A 22008-nucleotide genomic window follows, 5' to 3' on the forward strand; every position below is an offset into this window, starting at 1 on the left:
GAACTTGTGTCCCTTGCATTGGCAGGCAGATTCTTAACCACTGTGCCAGTGAGAAAGCCCCTGGCCCATGGTTTTTAAATACATTTGAAGGCCAATGGCATCCACATTTATTTCTCTGTGTGTTCCTCACTCCTGAACTCTAAGCTTACACATACACAACAACCCAGTGACATCTCCACTGAACTAGCTCACAGGCTCTAACCTTCCACACATCTAACACGTACCTCTCAATAACTTCCCCAAATCTATTCTTCCTCCATTGTTGCCCATCTCTATAAAGAGCACCTAACCCACCTGGTTTTTCTTTCCAGAATTCCAGGAGTTATTTAATACCTCCTTTTTCCTTATCCCGCTACATTTGGCACCAAGCCCTGCTGATTCTATACTCTGAATATCTCTCAAATCCAGCTACCTCTCCCATCCTTATTTTCACATCATCTGTCCCTAGGCCTGATGAGATTGCTGCCTGCTTGGTGTCGTGGAATCTCCTTCACCATCTTCAGTCTCTTTTCCCTTAAAAATTCAGAATACACTTTTATAAATCCAAACCTGACCCAGTCAGTCTCCTGATTAAAACTTCTCAGTGGCTTCCAGTTTCTCTCACTTTCCTACCCTTCTCTCCAAGCTCACCAAAGGCCTCAGTGCCTTTGCACTGCATGGGCGAAGATTCATTCCTCAGCCAAGAATGCCTTCCCTCCTCTCCCACCAAGCCTGGCTCTTTCAATCTCAGTTTGTCTCTTCCTCAAGGTAACCTCCCTCTCCAACTCTCCAAGGCTAGTAAAGTTCCCTCACAATAACCTGTGCCTTTTTCTTCCTGGCTCTTTCAGAAATGCAATGTGATATAATCCTATTTTAAACGTCCATCTCCCCTCTATCTTCCCCTCAGGAGCCATGCCTACCTCTGTCTCTGTTCTCGCCCCAGTACCCAGCACAGGTACTTATTAATGTTTATTAAACAAATCCAACCACGTAGCTACCCCAGAGTTTAAGATCAACAGAGGGCTCATTCCGTGACTCCGCTTCCATTTCCATGGTTTAAGGCATTCTGAAGCAGAGCGGAATGTGCAGGCATTGAGGTTGGGACCCAGGGTGATCTTTGAACTTGTTGGCCACTGATGAGTATAGATGCAAAATACCTGACTTTTCAAATGTCAGAATGACTTTGCTGCTAGAAGCCAGACATTTGGATTTGTCAACTTGAAGATGGGACTTTGTACAGTTTCACACCAAGTAACTTTGCAGCACTAGCTGGAACACAAAGGCCATTGTTAAAGATCATCCACATCAGATCTTTGTTTTAAGGCCTCCAAAGTGATAGCAGGGAAACAAAAGGCCTGAAACGGTCTTATTTCAATTTGCCAGGTGGTTTTCTGCATTCTGTTTGGCACCAGTTAACTATGGGTAGTTAACCATGATATACTTTCTTCGACCAAATTATATCAATTTCTTTCCAACTTGTCAAATCTTCTCAGTAATATTGTTTCTTTAGAATTAGTTCAATGGTAATAAATTGAATTCCTAAAATGGATTTACTCAGTATTTGCTTTTAAAAGATGGTACATACTGCAGAAGACTCTTATCCTTATGTATCCTATACCTTTAAGTAGCCAAATCAATTTAATTAAATTATCCTTATGTATCCTATACTTTTAAGTAGCCAAATCAATTTAATTAAATTTAAAGAAGCACCAGAGCTGAAACAAACTAATGAAAGTAACCGGGTATGTCAGGTGATATTTACTTCTGCAAATACTTCCTTTTGGCCCTTAAGATTTAGTTTAAATATTTAACTCTAATAGCTTTTGGAATTGTTGATGGAATTAGTTTTAATGAATCTTTTAACAAACAGTTTACCTTAAAAATAGATGGAAGCTTGTTTTATTATAGCCAAGAGGAGCTGTGGTTTCATCGACAGGCAAAATCTGTCTTGGTCTTCAATCACACAGACTCTGAATATTCTATTTCCATGTTTTTCTCTATAATACCTTTTACTGAGGTAAGGAGGATGTTTGTATAACTACCGCTAATTTGGAATCTTTTCTTTGTCTTCATGTGATTACATCAATAGGTTTATTCCACTTAAAAAATGACTGGAAAACTGGCACAATTTTGAGCAATCAAGTTTTCTTAAGTGAGCAGTATCTCAGCTGGTTACCTTTTTCAGCGGATGGCAACAACTCAGGTTTTAACTTTCATTTGAAAAATAGTTTCCTGACGAAGTGATTGAAGTACAAGCTGTTAAGTGTTCTAGTTTGAATGAGTGGATGAACTTGGTTTGCTTTAAGCCCCAAGGATTTTCACCACACTTTCTTTATATCTCAAGTCATCATAGCAAATTAGAATTGACAAGCTCTATGGGCCGAGAGACTTCAAGGACAGCGAACACAAAAAGTTTATATTTGTTACTTCAGAACTAAAGAGTCTCTGTATGCCTCCTGAGAAATCCTTGTTTAGATGCCAGATAAATCTTATCAAATTAAGGAAGCTCCAGAGCTGTTTTCAAAGAGAGAAAAAACATATACTGGCATAACAGTGTACTAGTATCTATTTCAGGGGCCAATTAATATTCTCAGTGGAAAGAACAACTATTCTCCATTTTCAACATTAATTATTTTCTGAAGCTTTTGTCCAAGTCAGAGATGTCACTTATCACTAGAAAAGATTTGTTACATCTAAATTCTAAGTATAGAAGATAAAACTTCCAAAACTCACTTTGAAAACAGAACTGCAAATGGGAACCTCCCCGTTTGTTTAACTTATCCATCACAGCTGTAGATATTCACTAACTTTGTCACTTTCCACCCCACCGTTGTCTAGTCACTGAAGGGCGCCTTTTCGAGAGGTCAGAGATCACAACATAAGTAACGTGAAATCCCATGCCCTGTTTGTTTGTTTTTTAAAAAAATTTTATTGGTGTATAGTTGATTTAAAATGTTGCATTAGTTTCTGCTGTACAGCAGGGTAAATCAGTTATACGTATACATATATCCAACCATGCCCTTTTAATCTCATCTCCTGAAGCACGTTGATGAAGCTTTGGTATTTAACCCCTTTTCTCTAGCCTCCCTCATCAGCAGATTCTCCAAACAGCCCTTGAGGTATTCACTCTTCCTCTGCACTTTCGCCCTAAACTCTTTGTGTGTGTGTGTGTGTCTGTGTGTGTGTTAGTTTCTGCTTTATAACAAAGTGAATCAGTTATACATATACATCTGTTCTCATATCCCTTCCCTCTTGCGTCTCCCTCCCTCCTACCCTCCCTATCCTACCCCTCCAGGATGTCACAAAACACCGATCTGATCTCCCTATGCTATGCGGCTGCTTCCCACTAGCTATCTACCTTAAGTTTGGTAGTGTATATATGTCCATGCCTCTCTCTCGCTTTGTCACAGCTTACCCTTCCCCCTCCGCATATCCTCAAGTCCATTCTCAAGTAGGTCTGTGTCTTTATTCCTGTTTTACCCCTAGGTTCTTCATGACATTTTTTTTTCTTAAATTCCATATATATGTGTTAGCATATGGTATTTGTTTTTCTCTTTCTGACTTACTTCACTCTGTATGACAGACTCTAGGTCTATCCACCTCATTACAAATAGCTCAGTTTCATTTTTTTATGGCTGAGTAATATTCCATTGTATATATGTGCCACATCTTCTTTATCCATTCATCCGATGATGGACACTTAGGTTGTTTCCATCTCCAGGCTATTGTAAATAGAGCTGCACTGAACATTGTGGTACATGACTCTTTTTGAATTATGGTTTTCTCAGGGTATATGCCCAGTAGTGGGATTGCTGGGTCATATGCCCTAAACTCTTTGTTACACAGATTGAACAAGTTCTCTCCCTAATCTCTTTTCCCTCCTGGTCCAGCTGGCAGTGTCCTTCTCCATCCCTTCTCTGATCCAGCGCTAGGGGCGGGGCCCACTGCCCTATGCTCTGCTGGCGGTGACAGGATGCTCTTTGGTGGTCAAGGAGAAGGTCTGGGAACACTCCCACCTGGCTCGTTTCATTCCATCACAGCCACATGCCCTGCACACCTCCTGTTGGCATGCACAGCACCCTGTTCCCGCTCCAGAGCAGCGACCCTGGTCATCAGTGTTCCATGCTCAGTAATGTTCCCACAAAGTGACCCCCTCCAGAAACCAGCCCATCAGTCCAGTGGACACACGTCACACCTCACAGCAGGTGTGGGCTCCTATACCCAAACTGAAGGACATTGGAGCATATCAAATGAGAAATGTGATGTGCTCTCCCTTCTCCTCCTTTTTCCCAGCTCTCCTAAGGATTTTGTTTGGGGAAAACTGAGTGCATTTGCTGTGGACAGGGGCTCATGGTTTCTGAGCTGCAGGATGCAAGAAGCAGTAGAGATTGGGGGCGGGGCATGTGCAAGAGGTAAAGATATACGTGCTCTGAGAGCTGTGAATGGAATCAGCACCAAGCCAGGCCCAGATGTGGCAGGTATAATGATGCACCAGAATTATTTACAAGATTGGTTAAAGGAGAGACAATTTTATATACCTCACATTGAAACATGGGGAACGAAGAGAAATTACCATTTCACGTAGAGTAGGCAATCCATAGGCTACTTTTTTCTTTCTTTTTTTTTTCTTTTTTTTTTTTTTTAGGTACCAGTTTACCTAAACCAACACTGCCTTCAGCCCAGCAGTAAGTATGTCGTAAAGGACAGATATACCAACAGCAGCAGATGAGACTGATGAGGTTGCTCTAAGCTAAAATTAAGAAAATAAAAAACTGTAAGGCTCTAATAACCTTCATTTGTTATAGAACTGTAAGAGTGTAAGAACTGTGGAGTTAGCAGTAAAGACTGTGATATTGATTATCATTGCATTTATAACAATTAATGCGGTCATCTTAAATCACTGAATCCATCTAGCAGCATTTATTAGGCATTTCTGTATTGCAGCTACTAGGCTAGAGACCAGGAAATAATAAGGCCCATCCCTGCCTCACAGCTGGGCAGATGGACAGGCTTGCAGCAGACATAAGTGTGAGGCCATAGCATTTTGTTCATAACAGGCAAGGAAAACCATAGCTGTATTGCTAAAAGCTCCCCTAAACCTCGGAGGCATAATTCATTTAGCAAGAGCGATTGAATGAACACGTGCTGCCTGTCTTCTGTTTACCTAGCACAAAACTGAGCCGGGAGAGTAAGATTTGACAGAAAAAGAGAAGGTGTTGTGTCAAGTCTCAGAGCTGCCTGATCAAAGGTGGAGACTGGGAAATTGAGTCACGCGATGACTGCTGGGTAATTGGGTGTGATTGGGGTTCATTGCGACAGGTGGGGTCAGGGGACACCTCTCTGCTCTGAGATTGGACCTATTTTTGTTCCTGTAGAAGTCAGTGCTTTCTCTGACACTGCGAAATGGAGTCGAAGACCTAAGGGCCTCCTAGGATTGAGCCCTGTGAAACGTATCTGTATCCCTATTAGTCACTGCCAAATATGCATGGAAACTCCAAGCCAGTGGTTCCCAGCCACGCTATTCATTAACATCACCTGAGTGCTTTTGAAAATACCAACGCCCAGACCTCACTCAGAACAATTTCAACAGAATCTCAGAGCCCGAGGCCCAGGCAGGACTATATTTAAAACTCCCTGAGCTGACTGAATCATTTTGCACTTAATTTATGGAAAAGAAACCGAGAGAGAGCTGACCAGTCATCGTGGTCCTAATGGGTCATAGGACAGCAGGGCTGACTTGAACAATTGTCTAGTTCCACCTCTCTCAACAGAGACACCCAGGGTGAAAGCAGCTTTGAACAATTGTCTAGTTCCACCTCTCTCAACAGAGACACCCAGGGTGAAAGCAGGTTTGAACAATTGTCTAGTTCCACCTCACTCAACAGACACCCAGGGTGAAAGCAGGTGTGAACAATTGTCTAGTTCCACCTCACTCAACAGACACCCAGGGTGAAAGCAGGTGTGAACAATTGTCTAGTTCCACCTCTCTCAACAGAGACACCCAGGGTGAAAGCAGGTGTGAACAATTGTCTAGTTCCACCTCTCTCAACAGAGACACCCAGGGTGAAAGCAGGTGTGAACAATTGTCTAGTTCCACCTCACTCAACAGAGACACCCAGGGTGAAAGCAGGTTTGAACAATTGTCTAGTTCCACCTCACTCAACAGAGACACCCAGGGCGAAAGCAGGTGTGAACAGTTGTCTAGTTCCACCTCACTCAACAGAGACACCCAGGGCAAAAGCAGGTTTGAACAATTGTCTAGTTCCACCTCACTCAACAGAGACACCCAGGGTGAAAGCAGGTGTGAACAATTGTCTAGTTCCACCTCACTCAACAGAGACACCCAGGGCGAAAGCAGGTTTGAACAATTGTCTAGTTCCACCTCACTCAACAGAGACACCCAGGGTGAAAGCAGGTTTGAACAATTGTCTAGTTCCACCTCACTCAACAGAGACACCCAAGATGAAAGCAGGTTTGAACATTTGTCTAGTTCCACCTCACTCAACAGAGACACCCAGGGTGAAAGCAGCTTTGAACAATTGTCTAGTTCCACCTCACTCAACAGAGACACCCAAGGTGAAAGCAGCTTTGAACAATTGTCTAGTTCCACCTCACTCAACAGAGACACCCAGGGTGAAAGCAGGTTTGAACAATTGTCTAGTTCCACCTCACTCAACAGAGACACTCAGGGTGAAAGCATGTTTGAACAATTGTCTAGTTCCACCTCACTCAACAGAGACACCCAGGGTGAAAGCAGGTTTGAACAATTGTCTAGTTCCACCTCACTCAACAGAGACACCCAGGGTGAAAGCAGGTGTGAACAATTGTCTACTTCCACCTCACTCAACAGAGACACCCAAGATGAAAGCATGTGTGAACAATTGTCTAGTTCCACCTCACTCAACAGAGACACCCAGGGTGAAAGCAGGTTTAAACAATTGTCTAGTTCCACCTCACTCAACAGAGACACCCGGGGTGAAAGCAGGTTTGAACAATTGTCTAGTTCCACCTCTCTCAACAGAGACACCCTGGGTGAAAGCAGGTGTGAACAATTGTCTAATTCCACCTCACTCCACAGAGACACCCAGGGTGAAAGCAGGTGTGAACAATTGTCTAGTTCCACCTCACTCAACAGAGACACCCAGGGTGAAAGCAGGTGTGAACAATTGTCTAGTTCCACCTCACTCAACAGAGACACCCAGGGTGAAAGCAGGTTTGAACAATTGTCTAGTTCCACCTCTCTCAACAGAGACACCCAGGGTGAAAGCAGGTTTGAGCCTTGACAAACAGCTCTATTCATTTCTTTGCACACAAACCTAAGATATTCACTGGCTGATCTGAATTGAATGTCCTGCACGATTTCCAGAAGAAGAGGCTATGGGGCGGGTGTGTGCTGTACTAGCCTCGTGTAGACGGGTCTGAAAACCACTTAGCCCCTTCATCTGGGCTCTGTTGGTGGAAGTCTCTCCAGTAATACAGTCTTCGTGGAATTGTTTATGGGATGGTCAAATATATATATATATAAAGGATGGTTATAAATTCAGGGACCTCAAGCCACTTAAGGGAAAGATCTGTAGGAAATAGAGTGGCCACCATGTCGTCAGACTGTGAGGACCCAATGGTCATGAGGCTGTGAAGAAAGTTACCTTGATTCTCGCACCTTCTGGACCATTGAGAGTAATGATGGGGATGAGAGTAGCTTTCGGGAATAAAACAATTCCATAAAGAAACATACCGGGAAATTTCATACAGAAGCTGAAACTGGTGGAAGGACAGTAAAAGCGTAAGATAAAGAAAATCAGATTATTTCTGGTGGCAATTTAAAGTTCAATGACTTTGAAATCCTCTTCTCTTTTGAATTTCTATCTCTTATACTTGGAACAATTTAACAACCTCTGGTTTTAAGCTTAATGTGTTAAAAATAAAAACCAATCTGAGGTGCAGATATCATATCACATTTTTGACATCTTGGCTATGTCTTGAGCTGAAGGGCACAACTTTGCGGTCATTTTGCAGGAGGTGAAAGACAGTTATTAAAGGAGTTCTTTATCATCAATATTAAGGATTAACGGCCCTGCCCTGGTTACTGTGGCTATTCTCCATTCTGTTTCCTTCCTTGAACTTTCTTATCTAAGCCAAAGGGATGGTATGAAGTGGAACTGAGGTTAAGCACCCAACAGAATTTGGGGAACAACTTCTGGTCTACAGAGACTTAAAATGTTAAAAAGAAAACAAAGTCATCAAAGAGGGAAATAGAGCTTCCCTGGAGGCGTAGTGGTTAAGAATCTGCCTGCCGGGCTTCCCTGGTGGCACAGTGGTTAAGAATCCGCCTGCCAATGAAGGGGACATGGGTTTGAGCCCTGGGCCAGGAAGATCCCACATGCCGCGGAGCAACTAAGCCCGTGCACCACAACTACTGAGCCTGTGCTCTAGAGCCTGCGAGCCACAACTACTGAGCCCACGTGCCATAAGTACTGAAGCCCGGCGCCTAGAGCCTGTGCTCCGCAACAAGAGAACTCACCGCAATGAGAAGCCTGTGCACCACAAGAAAGAGTAGCCCCCACTCGCTGCAACTAGAGAAAGCCTGCGCACAGCAACGAAGACCCAACGCAGCCAAGAATAAATAAATAAAATAAATAAATTTATTTTAAAAGAGGCAAATAATGATTTAAAAGCTATGTGCCCAAGTTGTATGTGTTTCTGTAAACCACTTTCAAGTCTTTCTGAATGACAGTGGGAAGTAAATGAATAATAAGTTTATTTCAGGCTGGCTAGATAACAAGTATGTCCATGGCTCATTGGTTAAAAGAAATGATAGCTCAGCAATAACTTTCCCAAAGAAAATATATCTTCATGTCCTTCTTCTTTCGAAAGCAAAACATTTTTTTTCAGTAGAATGGCTAAAAATTTCATGCAGTAAAAGATGTCAAGGGTCATGAGATCTACCCTCCAGGTAGTTATTCAGCATCACTAAAACGAGTGTAGATTTATCTGTACGCTGGTCTCTAGCATCCAAGGTTACACTTTTCCATGATGTGTGGAAGGATGTGCCATCAGAATTAAAACTGAGGTCCCTTCTGGGCATTGGTGATGGTAATGATGTTGGAAGTCTTTGTTTAGTCATCACACCTTTCACTCTGCATCAGTGAATGAGGGGGAAGATAAATATGGAGTGGGAACCAGGTCACCTTCCTTGCTCCTCCAGGGGCTCCCAAGCTGTGGCTCAGGAAACTGCTCTAATCCAGAGCCTTAACTGGGTTTCCACTCTGCCCTGTTCCCCAGGCTCCCCCTTCCCACCTCCATTCAAAGTTTCTGTGTCCACATGCTTACGATTACTGGCCATAAGCAGAGGTGTCTGGCTGGGGAGACATTCTCGGTGCCTCTGACACACTCCCTGTCATCCTCAGGTGTCTGCTAATCCCATCACCCACAGACAAGTCACCTGCAAGACTCACCTCTGTCATGTGATTGTATTCTCTGAAATGGGTCTTATAAAGGATTTGAAATCTTTTTCTGGTGCTTTCTTATGAGTTTCTTCCTTCATAAGAAGTTTTATTATTACATCCATTTTGCTGACACTTCCAGAGATGTAAATACTTACCTGGTCTCATTGGAATCTAAGCATCATCAATTGTGAACCGTTGAGCAAAACATCTCCACTCACCTGCGTAAGAGGGAGATGCTGAGTATGGTGCTACTTGCCAAGTAAAACCAGACCTAGAGTTATACCACCTTTATGTCTGGTGTCTCCTTTGGTCTTAGGACATATCATATATTAGCCCATATTCTTATTATGAAATACCTTGCCCACCTTTCATGACATATGGAGTATCATGACTTATTCATGACCAAAGAAGCCAAGGGTTTGATTAAAGCAATTTCCTGAGCCACTCCTTGGAACCCTGCCCACCCCCTGCAAAGAATATCTTCTAAATTGCAAGTGAGACAAACATAAAATTATCTGCCTCTGTTTGGTCATATTTAAGGATTTTTGCTGTCAACAAAGCATTCCCTTCACAAGAAAGGAACGTCGTCTTAAAACAAATTTTTTAATTGTTCCCGTATGTGAGTAATGGGTCCATTCACTTCTGAAGTACTTTACAGGCTTTTGTAAGACTGCTTCTCCCCTGTGCCTGCTGCCATCCTCGGAGGGTTTAAGGGAAATGCCCAGAATTCCTGCAGAGACAGTACATTTTCTCCTCCTGCCCTGACACCTGCCTGTTACCACGGCTCCCACCCTTCCTGGAAGAGGTTTTAGCTATTTGCCCTTAGACCCTCCTTGCCTTGGTCACCACCAACTGCCCAGGACTCCTGGGTCAGCCATCATTTCTGGACTCTTCTCACTCAAAGGCTCTAAGTAACCAGTAATCCACCCCAGTATTCCCCCTTTCTCCCTTTCTCCTACCCACCTTTCTTCCTTTCCCCCTTGAACCCATAGGCTACTGTCAGTAAGACCCCCTGTATCCAATACCCACCCCTTCTTTTTTCAGTCTTCTTGCTGTGACACCGGCCGTCCCCAAGGACACCCCCCAGCTCCTGGCAACCCTCTCACGTGGTGGCTTGTCATGTCCCATCCCCTCTGCCCGACGTCACTAGGCTTGGAGGTGGACTAGGTATCTCCCTTGCTCCTCTTTGCTCTTTCTGGGAAGTTCTCCTCTCCTCCCTCAAGGAAACCCCTAGCATCTGTGAAGTGCCCCCATTCCAATAGTCTCTGACCCTCTTCGGATCCTCAGTCCACTGACTAGTGTTCATTCCCCATATCCTCCCTCAATCTTCACTTTCCTCTCTACCCAGCTTAGATTCTGTGGGCTTCCATGACATGCCCTTTGCATCCCCTTGTCCCTGTCTCCTTCCAAGTCACTTTTCTGACCACCCCCATCCGATTCCATCTACTCACACCTACCCCAGTGCAGCTGAATGTGGCTGGAGGGAAACAAGCCACCGTGGGGATGAGTCTTCTCCTTTTGAATTCATTGCCATGAGCCTCAAGTCACCTGTCAGCTCCTGGCCACCAGGCTACATGGCCATGGTCAGCCTGCACACCGCCTACCTCAAGAACTGTCTCACGCTTCTCTTCTTTTCTCTTCCCTCCCTTCCCCTCGCCTCTTCCATCCTCTAAACTCCAACTCCTTCTCACTCTCAACGGATGCATGACCTCACTTCTCATCCCCACGCCCCCTCCAGAAAATGTCAGAAAACAGAACAGGACATCCTCATCGTCCCATCACCAGATCAGCCCATCTCCCTGCTGCGTCTGTGGCTATGCAGCCTGTCTGTCTTCTCTCCTGATTCCATGGCCCATGACCCCATAGCTCACTGAATCTCCATCAACCCCTCCTTTCTTAAGAAATGTTTCCCTCTCTCTCCTGCGTCCCCAGTTTTTCTTCCTCTATGTCGAGTCATTCCCATCAGCATGCGAAATGCCGCAATCTCTTCCAGGTGATATATTAAAACGTCTCTTAGTCACTCTAGCTCTTGAAGTTCCATTTCTGGGCTCCCCTTAATAATCAGCTTTTGCCAAAGGCTGTCTGAACTCACCATTTCTCCATCAGCGCTCTCTCTCTTTTGAGCCTACCTGAGTTAGAGATTTACCAACCAGACCAAAGAAAGTACTTTTGTTCCAGTCATGCTGACTTCCATCTTCCCAGGGCCAAAGGACTGTTCTTGGTGCTCCTTGTTATTCAGATGGTCTCCTTCTCCTCACTTCTTTCCTGGTCTTGCCTGACATCACACCCTCTGGTTCTGCTCCCAGCTCACTCTGCTCGTTCTCAGTGTCCTGTGAGTTTTCTCCTTGCTCTCTGTGCCCTCTAAGTATTGGAGTGTCCCAGCCCTGTGTCCTCTGCTTTCCTCTATTTGCATTCACGTGCAAGGCTTCCATCCATTCTCTTAGCTTCAAATGATATCTGTATACTGAACTGCAAAAGTTTACCTCTAAGTCTGACATCACTCCTGAAATTCCAGGTTTCAAGTTCTGCTCTATTCGCTCTCTTTTCTTTCATGTCCAGCAGGCATCTCTAACCCAGCACATCCCAGATGGCAGTACTGATCTCACTTCCTAAAGCCACTCCTCTTCCAGTGGTCCCCTGTCTCAGTAAGTGACATCTCCAGGCCCCCCATTGTTCACACCAGCAGCATCAGGGTCAGGCTTGATTCCTCTCTCCCACACCCAGTAGCCGAGTCATCAGCAAATCCAACTTAGATGCAAAATCTGTGCCTTGCTCACCACCAGCCCACACCCAAGCCCGGGTCATCTCTCCCTCCCTCTAGTGGAATAGCTCGTTAACTAGTCTCCCCATTTCTGTTCTACTCTCCCCAGACTGTCCTAGACACTCAGAAGGCTTCTTATCTTCTTATCTTCCTGGTCCCCCTTGCTCACTCCCCTTCAGTCACAGAAACTTTCTGCTGTGCTCACATCAGCCAAACGCTTTCCCACCCCAGGGTCTTCACTTCTGCTCTTCCCTTGGCTCGGAAACCCCAAAACTGTGTCTTCAGTGTCTGGCTTCTTGTCATCTGCCAGGTCTCTGCCGCAACGTTAACTGTTCCCAGAGCTCTTGCCCGACCACACGCCCTCAAATAGCATCTCCTCACCTGCATTCCTCAATACCCTCAGCTTGCTTCCAAGGACTTATCAATATGCCACATGTTTTTATTGAAGTGTAGTTGATTTACAATGTCTCAGGTGTACAGCAAAGTGATTCAGTTATATATATATATATATATATATATATATATATATTCTTTTTCAGATTATTTTCACTTATAGGTTATTATAAGATGTTGAATATAGTTCCCTGTGCTCTACAGTAGGTCCTTGTTATCTGTTTTATAAACAGTAGTGTGTGTCTGTTAATCCCAAACTCCTAATTTTTCCCTCCCCCCTTCCCCTTTGGTAACCGTTAAGTTTGTTTTCTATATCTGTGAGTCTGTTTCTGTTTCGTAAATAAGTTCACTAGTATCATTTGTTTTAGATTCCACATATAAGTGATATCATATATTTGTCTTTCTCTGTCTGACTTACTTTACTTAGTATGAGAATCATCTCTAGGTCCATCCACATTGCTGCAAATGGCACTATTTCATTCTTTTTTTATAGCTGATTAGTATTCCATTGTATGTGTGTGTGTGTGTGTGTGTGTGTGTGTGTGTATATACACACACCACATCTTCTTTACCCATTCATCTGTCAATGGCATTTAGGTTGCTTCCATGTCCTGGCTATTGTAAACAGTGCTGCTATGAATGTTGGAGTGCATGTATCTTTTCAAATTAGAGTTTTCATCTTTTCAATATGCCACATTTTAGTGGTTAACATGAGTCTTCACTTGTTTACTGTTTGACTTTCTAAGGCTCAGATTCTTCCTCTGTAAAATAGAGCTAATAATAGTATCCAGCCCATGGGATTGTTGAGAAAATCTTGCCATGGAGTAAATACTCAATAAGCACTAGGTAGTAGCTTTTATAATAGCATACTTCTAATTTTGGCTTTATTCTATGGGTCAAATAGAACAGGAATAATGAGAATTACATAAAGAAAGACACAAATATTGAAATGAGTTTAAATTCTGTTCTTTGTTAACTTTCGTCCATTTATGTTTGCAATGATTCTTTATAGAGAATTGAGTCCCTTGAAAAGGTCAAAAAAGAAAAACAAAAAGAGTTAAAAATGGTTGCCTCTGTGAAGCAGTAACTGGGAGGGCAGCAAGTGTCTGCTTTTCCTTGATAATGTCAGTACTCTTTGACATCTTGCTTTGAGAAAACTAAACCTGAATTAAAGAAGAAAAAAGACTGAAAGGAAATACTGTGACATCTCAACAGAAGTTCTCTGAGGAGTAGGAGAGTGGAATTGTTGGCTATTTTTATTTTCTTCTTTATGCTTTCTAAATTCAAAAAATGATCCATAATGTAGTTATATGGTTTTCATGATGAAAAATGGTATATATGCTTTTCCTATATTAACCAGATATTAGAAGGTGAATGATGGATTGATTGGTAGGAGGCATTTTGAATATGCTCTACATTGAAAAATATAATTCCTGGGGCAAATCAGAGAACATAGCAACCTGAGTGTGAATACTTGGCAACAGTCATGCTGAAGGCCTTGAGCTGGTGGGGACGGGGCATTTGAGGCAGAGAAGGTCCTTGAAACCATGTAAGGGAGATAAACGGGAAGGGACGATGCTTCTTGGCATTCTGATCACTAACAGATTGGTCCCGAGAAAAGAAGAGTAAACACTTTGGAAAACTTGGAGGTGGTTGAAAAGAGGACCAGACAGAGCTGGAGCCAGGCAGGCAAAAAATAGACAGTTTCAGGCTCATTCTGAGCAGCATGTTTTCATTTAAACACAATCTTCAGGCAAAAGCAGGTTTGCAAAGAGCCCATTTATCTCACATCTGGGGAGGAAAACAAGCACTGAGGGCAGGCCCTCCCTGAGTCAGGCTGTCTGGAGGGGGCAGGGGGTGGGTCTCAGTTATCACTCCTCTCTGTTAACCTGGACGATGGAGGCGCAGAGATCTGAGACCTCTCCTGACAGACTGGAGAAATGCTTTGCAAATTCCAGTGCTTGGCACGTCCAAGTGTGAGGAGGTGAGGCATCTCTCTGCTTCCCCAGTTAATAGGAGCTGCTGTCTATTGCAGGATGGATGGTCACAGTATCACTTTGTAGCCTCATCTTCAACCATCGAGAGGGATCGGCAAAGACCCTACTCCTCCTCTCGCACGCCCTCCATCTCCCCTGTGCGCGTGTCTCCCAACAACCGCTCAGGTAAGAGGGGCCCCGGGCCAGTGGCTGCTTCTCTTGGATCCAAGGCTCCCTGCCCCGACCCCTTAGCTGACCCCACAGACAGGAGGGCCATCCCGACTGGGACACTTGCTAGAAATATCAAATGAATCTGTTTTCTTTTTACAGTGGTGGTGACTTTGTATCATACGTACACAGACTCAGAACAAACATCTTTCTAACAGGTTTCTAAAAACCTCTAACAGGTGTCACAGGCATGAAATGCACATCCTGGGCCTGCATTCAGGGAGGAATAGAAATATATAATCCCGCCAAGTGTTTGCAAATCAGGGTTTTCCATGGACGTTTTACCCACTTAAAATAGTTTAGGTTGCATTTTATTGATTAGATTTGGGATAACAGAGTAGGGGAGAGAGGGTGTGCTCCTTCCTCCTTAAGAATGACCTACATTTGAAAACTGTCATTGAGGCTTTCGTTACTGTTCCATACCTGATTTGCTTTTTATTATTACCTGTAAACCAGCAGATAAATCATTTCATATATTCATATTACAATCAACTTTAACTTTTAAATCATTCAATTTAATTTTTTCTAATTTTATTTCATTCTTTCTTTTTAATTTTTTTATCAAACTATAGTTGGTGTACAATATTATGTAAATTAGAGGTATACAATATGATTCACAATTTTTAAAGGTTATACGCCATTTACAGTTACTGTACAATATCAGCTGTGTTCCCTGTGCTGCACAGTATATCCCTGTAGCTTATTTTATACGTAATAGTTTATACTTCCTAATCCCCTACTGCTATACTGCTCCTCCCGCTTTGTCTCATTCTTATTAAATTTGGAACTAACTTTTCTTATCTCCTTGTAAAGATACCTTATTTTTACACCCTTTTTCAGCCACATTATGTAATGCCAAGGATTAAACACATAATTAAAGGCAAAATATGAGCACACTGTTTAGTATATAAGTGATATAGATTTTATTGTTGTTTTATTCAATGTGTAATAAATAATTTTATATGGGCGAACACACACACGCACAGATAGAGACCTTTATTTAAGAAAAGTTTCTCCTTGCTCTTCGCTGCCCTCCTGCTGTTGAGGAAACTATATTTTCTAGAACTGAGTCTCAAGGGCATGGTTCAGAGCACTCCCCAGCAGGGTGGTCCCTCTGCCCTTGAGGATGTTTGTCATGAAACTTTACACCATACTTTACTGTCATAACGATGGGGAGAATCAGAGATGAATGGGGAATATTTGACTGAAATAGATTACCCTCTCCCAGCCCCGTGAACTTATATTTTTAGTGCGGTATTATCACTTCTAATGTTTAGCCCCACGCTGAACAAGAATTAGGAAGCCCCGTGTAACTAGAGGAACTTCCACCTGCCTCAGAAGCATGGAGGTGGCCTTTTACACATGTTATTTTCATAGTTCTTAAGAAGATAAAGAGCAGTGAGTCTTGGAAGCTAAAGGACAGTGTCTTTAAGAGCTCTAATTATGAAGAACCAATCGGTGTCAGGAAGGTGGAATAATATAATAGATTGGAAGGTGCCCAGAAAGAGAAGCAGCACCTTACAGGATGTCAGCATCCCAGGGATGCAGGTGGGGCACTGCCTGGTGGTACCCAGGCAAGGCACTTCGAAGACACCTAATAAACACTTGTTGGCATGATGTGATTTTTCCAGGAGTATTCTCCTGGTTTACTGGAGACTCGGACCACCGTGTGTGAGGTCTCAGGAGATAATTACATACTTGACATAGTTTAGTAAACCCCACCATCTGTGCAATATAGGATTCTCATTTTAAAATCTTTGGTCAAGAGGCTCCAAAATATTGTCGCCTCACGATTGCCTGGCAGTGACTCATAGAAGGCCAGTCTTTATGCAGAAGATCTAGGAGCAAGGGCAGGAGGGGACTCTCCCCAGAGAGGAAGATGGAGAGAGAAGAGAGGAGATGGGGCAGAGGTGGAGGGGGTGAGTGAGACGCAGCAGCCTGTGTTCTGAGAACACGCAGGAACTGGACCCAGAGCCCAGTTGAGTTACGTGGAAGAACTGCAGGTTTCTTCTCTGCCTTCCCATTGGATTTACACCCAGAGATTCTGGTGCAACTGGCTGGGGGGCATGTTCAAGCATCAATATATTTTTAAGTATTCTAGGTAACTAATTCTGATGGGCAGCTAGGATTGGAAATCTCTGAGGGTTTCAAGATCTCAGCAGTGAGCCTTGATTTTATTTGACAGGTCTGAGAGGTGGGTAGGGGCCTTTCAGGAAAGGATGGGCAAAGGCCCCCTTTGTTACCTTCCCAGCGCTTGGCTAAGACACCCACTGAGCCATCTTCTGGTTTCACTTCCTCACCGATGAAGAGCTCTTCAACTTCAGAAAGTGTGCTGTGACTCGTGTTTTTGTCCCCCGTGTCTAGCACGGGCTTTACACATAGAAGATACTAAGTTTGGTGAAATGAATCAAGTGACTCAGATAGGCAACAAGCAGGCCCAGTGGGCTGGAGCTGGAGGACCCTGCAGAGGGTGTGAACGAACAGCTGAAGGGTAAACTGAGGTTTGACTGGGGAGGAGCTTGGACACTAGTGAAGGAAAATGAGCTTTATCCTAAAACTCGGAGTTCCCCAGAGATTCACCAGGCATGCTTGCTAAATTTGGATTCCTAGGCCCAACTGAAAATTCAGATTCACAAGGTCCAGGGTCGGGTTTTGTGATCCCCAGGTTCTCAGGTGAGTCTTAAGGTTAAACAAGCTTAGGAAGCACTGCCCTCGGGCATGGAAGCTGGGGAAGGCTCTGGGACTGAAGAGTAGCACGGCTGCACTCAGAATGGGTGAGATGCAATTGACTAAGCTTGGGATGCGAGTGGCCTCATTGAGGAGCATGGAGACCAACGTGAGGTCAGCCCATAGGATGGGCACACGGTAGCTGCCTTAGCACCAGCACACACACTTAACCTCCACTTCTCCCAGCACATCTCTGCACTGGCAGGGTGCCTTAGTTGCTCTCAATCCATCTGATCTTTAAAGAAACTAAACCTCTTTTTGTTTGCTTCCTTAAGTCCAAGTTCAGGTTTTCCTCTGTTCTGGGCCCAGTTTGTTAAAGAATAGTGGGATTCCTAAGGGAATCCTCTAATCACAGCCCATCACTGAAGACATGAAGACACAAACGGTTGACAGGGCTCAGTCCCCAGGTCCTACAGGCAGCGAGTGACTGGGGCTCAAGGTGTGTGTGGGAGATTGTTAGGGGCGTTTGAGATGGAGCAAGGACCCCCATCAGGAGACAGGTGCTCTCACGCCACACCCCCAGCCCAGCCTCCAGGCTGATGGAGAAGACCTCGGTGGGTGGGGCTCTACTGGTCCCCCACATAATCCTCTGCCTTCCTTTAGGGCCGTTTCTGCATGAAACATGTTTAAGTAAAAGCGCATCTGATTTAATCAGGGATTCTTCAGTATCAGTAATCGCTCCTCTGAAACACATCTAATTTTTTCAAAGGAAGGAAGGAAGAAGAAAAGAAAGGAGGGAGGGGAAAAAAAGGAAAAGAAACAAGAAAGAAAAAGCAAACAAGACGGATCTCATTCTTGAAACTGTCCTTGAGCAGGTCACATCCCCACGAGGATGTCTCTGTAGGGAAGATGCTCTCAGGATATAGTCCTTAATTCCCTGCCTCTGAGTTGCGTGTCCCCTTAACTCTAAAGCACCAAGTGACATGGAGTAAGGGAAGGGGGAAAGACAAGAACCAAAAGAACAAAAATAAAAATCGACAGGTTCACGTACACATACTGACCTGTGTTGAGCCAGGTGCATTTATGACTTTACCTGTTTGTGTGAAAAGCTATACATGCTGTGGAATGAGACACAGAAAGTCATCCTTCCAATTTCTTTATGTAGCAAGTGCCCCAGCTTCACCTCGGGAAATGATCAGCCTCAAAGAAAGAAAAACAGACTATGAGTCCACTGGCAGCAACGCCACTTACCACGGAACTAAAGGAGAACACACTTCCAGGAAAGACACCATGACAGGTGAGCTTGGCTGTGCATGATTCCTCTGCAGAGTTCGTGACAGGACTTGGGACAGGGCAGAGGGCTGGGACATCAGGCTTCAGCTGTGCTTGGCAGCTCGGCAGGACTTGAGAGCTTGATAGCGAAGATTCCCGGGGATTGGCCATGAGGAGATGAAGCTGGAGGTTAAAAAACGGAGCATATTATTTCTGGAATAGCTAAGAGAAAATGCTCTCTGCGCAAATTTTTTCCTCTGTCTTTCTTTCCCTACCCCTTTCCTTCTCACTTGCCCAGTTCGTGATATTTTCTCAAATTAGAGGACGAGGTCACCATAGATTTCTTCTTCATTGGCATAACCCAAGATGGTGGGCCAAGCTTTGCCCATGAGCATTGGGAAGAGAAAGAGGATGAGAAAAGGAAGGGAGGGAAGGGGAGGGGATGGGAGAGAAGCAGAGGAAGAGACCATTTCAGGGAAACCCACAGAACTGCTGTGGGCGTTTTCACCTCCTGACATGAAACCACTCTCTGGCCATGACAAACTCCCAGGAAGATTCATCAGAACCACTGGCCTCAGTTTCCCTAGGGAGTCATTGACCTTTCATGCCCTTTATTCTTCACTCCCCCAATTGCACCCATCGGCTTATCAGTGGGGACTCTGTGGAGGCCAAAATTGGTGCCATTGTCCCCCAGCGCGCCCGGGCCAGCCTGCCTCGTGGCCAGCCTTGGCTCAACTCTCCTCTTACTCTGTACCACTCTCCTTGGGGTGGGGCTTGATGTCCACATTCATCGTCCCCTCCAGGCTCCCCCCACACCTCCTTCCTGCCCCGGTTTGCTCCTCGTCCAGGAGCACGATTTGGCGTTATTGATGGGGGGCAGGGCGGCGGGGGTTATGCCTTGAAAGCAGAGCTGCCACAACCATCAGGATGTCTAACCAGCGACTCCGCACCCTTCTTTGCCACAGGGGTGTGGAGATGGGCCCCTCCTGAAAACAGACCATAGGGACTTCAACAGAACAGGGTCAGATTAGGGCATTCATAAAACTGCAGTACAAGGGTGCAATCCTAAACAGACACTGAGACCCTCTTATTCAGAAGAATCTTAAAAGCGTGTGGTAAGTCTCCCTGATATTATTTAGGTGTAGACCTGCAGGGAAACAGAATAGATAAATTGGATGATTTATTGATATGTCTTTTGGACCCAGGACGTCTAAGATAAATTTTTCTTGTGGTAACTGTATTTACCCCAGAGGCCGTGGTTTCCATGGTAACTCTCCCTGGCTGCAGAAAGGAAAGCCTCATAAACAGATGCTCGTGGTACCCAGCCCAGCTCAGCACTCTGCCTCCACGTACACACTCCACCAGGGAGCGCCTCACCCTCACGCCTGAAACGTCCCCTGAATGGAGAACTGAACGCATGGCGTAGGACCTATCTTCTTTTTTTTTGGCTGTGCCCTGCAGCATGTGGGAGCTTGGTTCCCCGACCAGGGATTGAACCCGTACCCCCTGCACTGGAAGTGCAGAGTCTTAAGCATTGAACCACCAGGGAAGTCCAACATAGGACATACCTTCTGATTCTCGTTCTCTGGTTCTTTTTTGCCCATAAGTGTTGTCCCCTGTTGTAGATGAGCATGAACAAAGAAGCTCATGAATCTGAATGCCAAGTCCCGAGAGTCGAGATATTCAGTGGAGAATCTAATTTGTACTGATTACTCCAGAACAGTGGTGACACGAAATTCACCTGACCCCTTTGTTTTTCGATTATCATCGCCCTAGGTAGCCACATCACCAGCAGGCAGGGATAACAAAGTGAGACTATAATTACAAGAATAACTGTGAAATCGACTGCACTGTTATTATTTAAGTTGATCTTCTCTCTTTAACTCTCTTGGCCAGTAGAATCATTCAAAATGTTTTTCATTGTGGTGTGTTTGTGTTGAAATAGTTCCAGTGGTACATGATCCTGCTCTGCACACATCAGACAATAAAAAATAAAATCTAATATGTTTCTAGATGTTTAATCTTCCTAGAAAATGGCAGGGATCTTGACAACTGAAGCATTGAGATATACGTAACTTTTCAAACTTATTTAGAGGCTTAAACGCTTTGCTCTAACTTACTTAAAAATGCAATTCAAAACTACACTATCAATCATGTAGCAAGCCTAGAAGAACATGAGGTCATTATTGAATAATATGTTTATACAAGAAGATTCCCTTTAAGCCAACAAGTACTGGGTAAAAGTTAGTTGTTAGCATCACAGTGATGTTGATGGTGATGGAGGAGGTGGGGGCAATGTTGGTGGTGAGATTGGTGGGTGTGTTTGCCCCCATCTACGATGGTATGAGTAGCTCCCCAGCCAAGCCGGGTGGAAATCAACATTTCATGTAGGGATGGAAGTGATGAATTGCCAACCTCTGTTCTGCTTCCCTTTAGCAAATGTCCATCATTCCAGCGTTTACTGGCAGATCAGATTTCTTGGGACCTCCATATCCCAAGCAGTACTTTTTCTCATTCACCAATAAATCCAGGGGGCATTTAAAGTTCAGTGTATTGAAAAAACATCTGAAAAACGGCTGTCTTCCTTGTTTCTAAGGCATCAGGCGTTGTCTTATATCATTTCCCCCACAGGAAACATTCCCTTTGCTGTGGGAAAACCATGGGAAACGTCACCCTCAAAACGCAACATGCAAAAGCTCTAAAGGGAAAAGCAGTTCCTTGCCTGGGTCATCATCTCCTCTCCTGAACTCTCAGAAATGCGGATCCATCTGGGTTTATATTCCAGGCTTCCCCTCCACCCGCCTTCTCTGTATTCAATTCCTAGCTTAGACGTCTCTTAAAATGTCTTCTCTCCTTAGTGTTTCTCTGCCTCTGAGGAGCCCTCAGAAAGCCAAAGGCAGCTGTTCATTCAGGCATGCCGCACTGTTATAGCTATTTCTCGTGGTCATGATTCCCTAGGAGCGTTACGTGCTCAAAAGCGCACATCAGAGGAGGGCTGTGTGATCCCAGCAGCTACACAGCCTGACTTTAAAATTCACCAGGGGATTTTGCCCTCCCACCTGAGCTTCCCAAATCCCTTAACATCCAGTGGTCGATTCTGTTTCTGTCAGTATCTCTCTTATGCCTTTTAAAGCTGCTCTAATCTTCAGTCTATTGATATCGTTGGAAATTGGGGCCTATAAAAAAAAAAAAAAAGAAAGGCATTTCCCTGCGAGTTGACTCTGCTCAGACACATACATGGCAGAGCGCCTGTGAAGACGTGTGCTTCATGTATCCAGAAAGGCCA

General features: G+C 44.4%; 1 protein-coding gene across 2 annotated transcripts in view; it reads left to right on the forward strand.

The window, feature by feature from the left end:
- Positions 1-22008, forward strand: part of CTNND2 (catenin delta 2) — a gene marked incomplete at its 5' end in the record, with an annotated part of 948683 nt that overhangs the window by 915728 nt on the left and 10947 nt on the right. For both annotated transcript variants that reach the window (XM_082623542.1, XM_082623543.1), the window contains 2 exons: positions 14615-14741; positions 18616-18747. In XM_082623542.1, coding sequence (XP_082479668.1) covers positions 14615-14741; positions 18616-18747 — 259 coding nt within the window. The remainder of the gene's footprint in view (positions 1-14614; positions 14742-18615; positions 18748-22008) is intronic.

The sequence above is a fragment of the Mesoplodon mirus genome, assembly GCF_964341445.2.
Source record: "Mesoplodon mirus genome assembly, chromosome: 5".
Lineage (NCBI taxonomy): Eukaryota > Metazoa > Chordata > Mammalia > Artiodactyla > Ziphiidae > Mesoplodon > Mesoplodon mirus.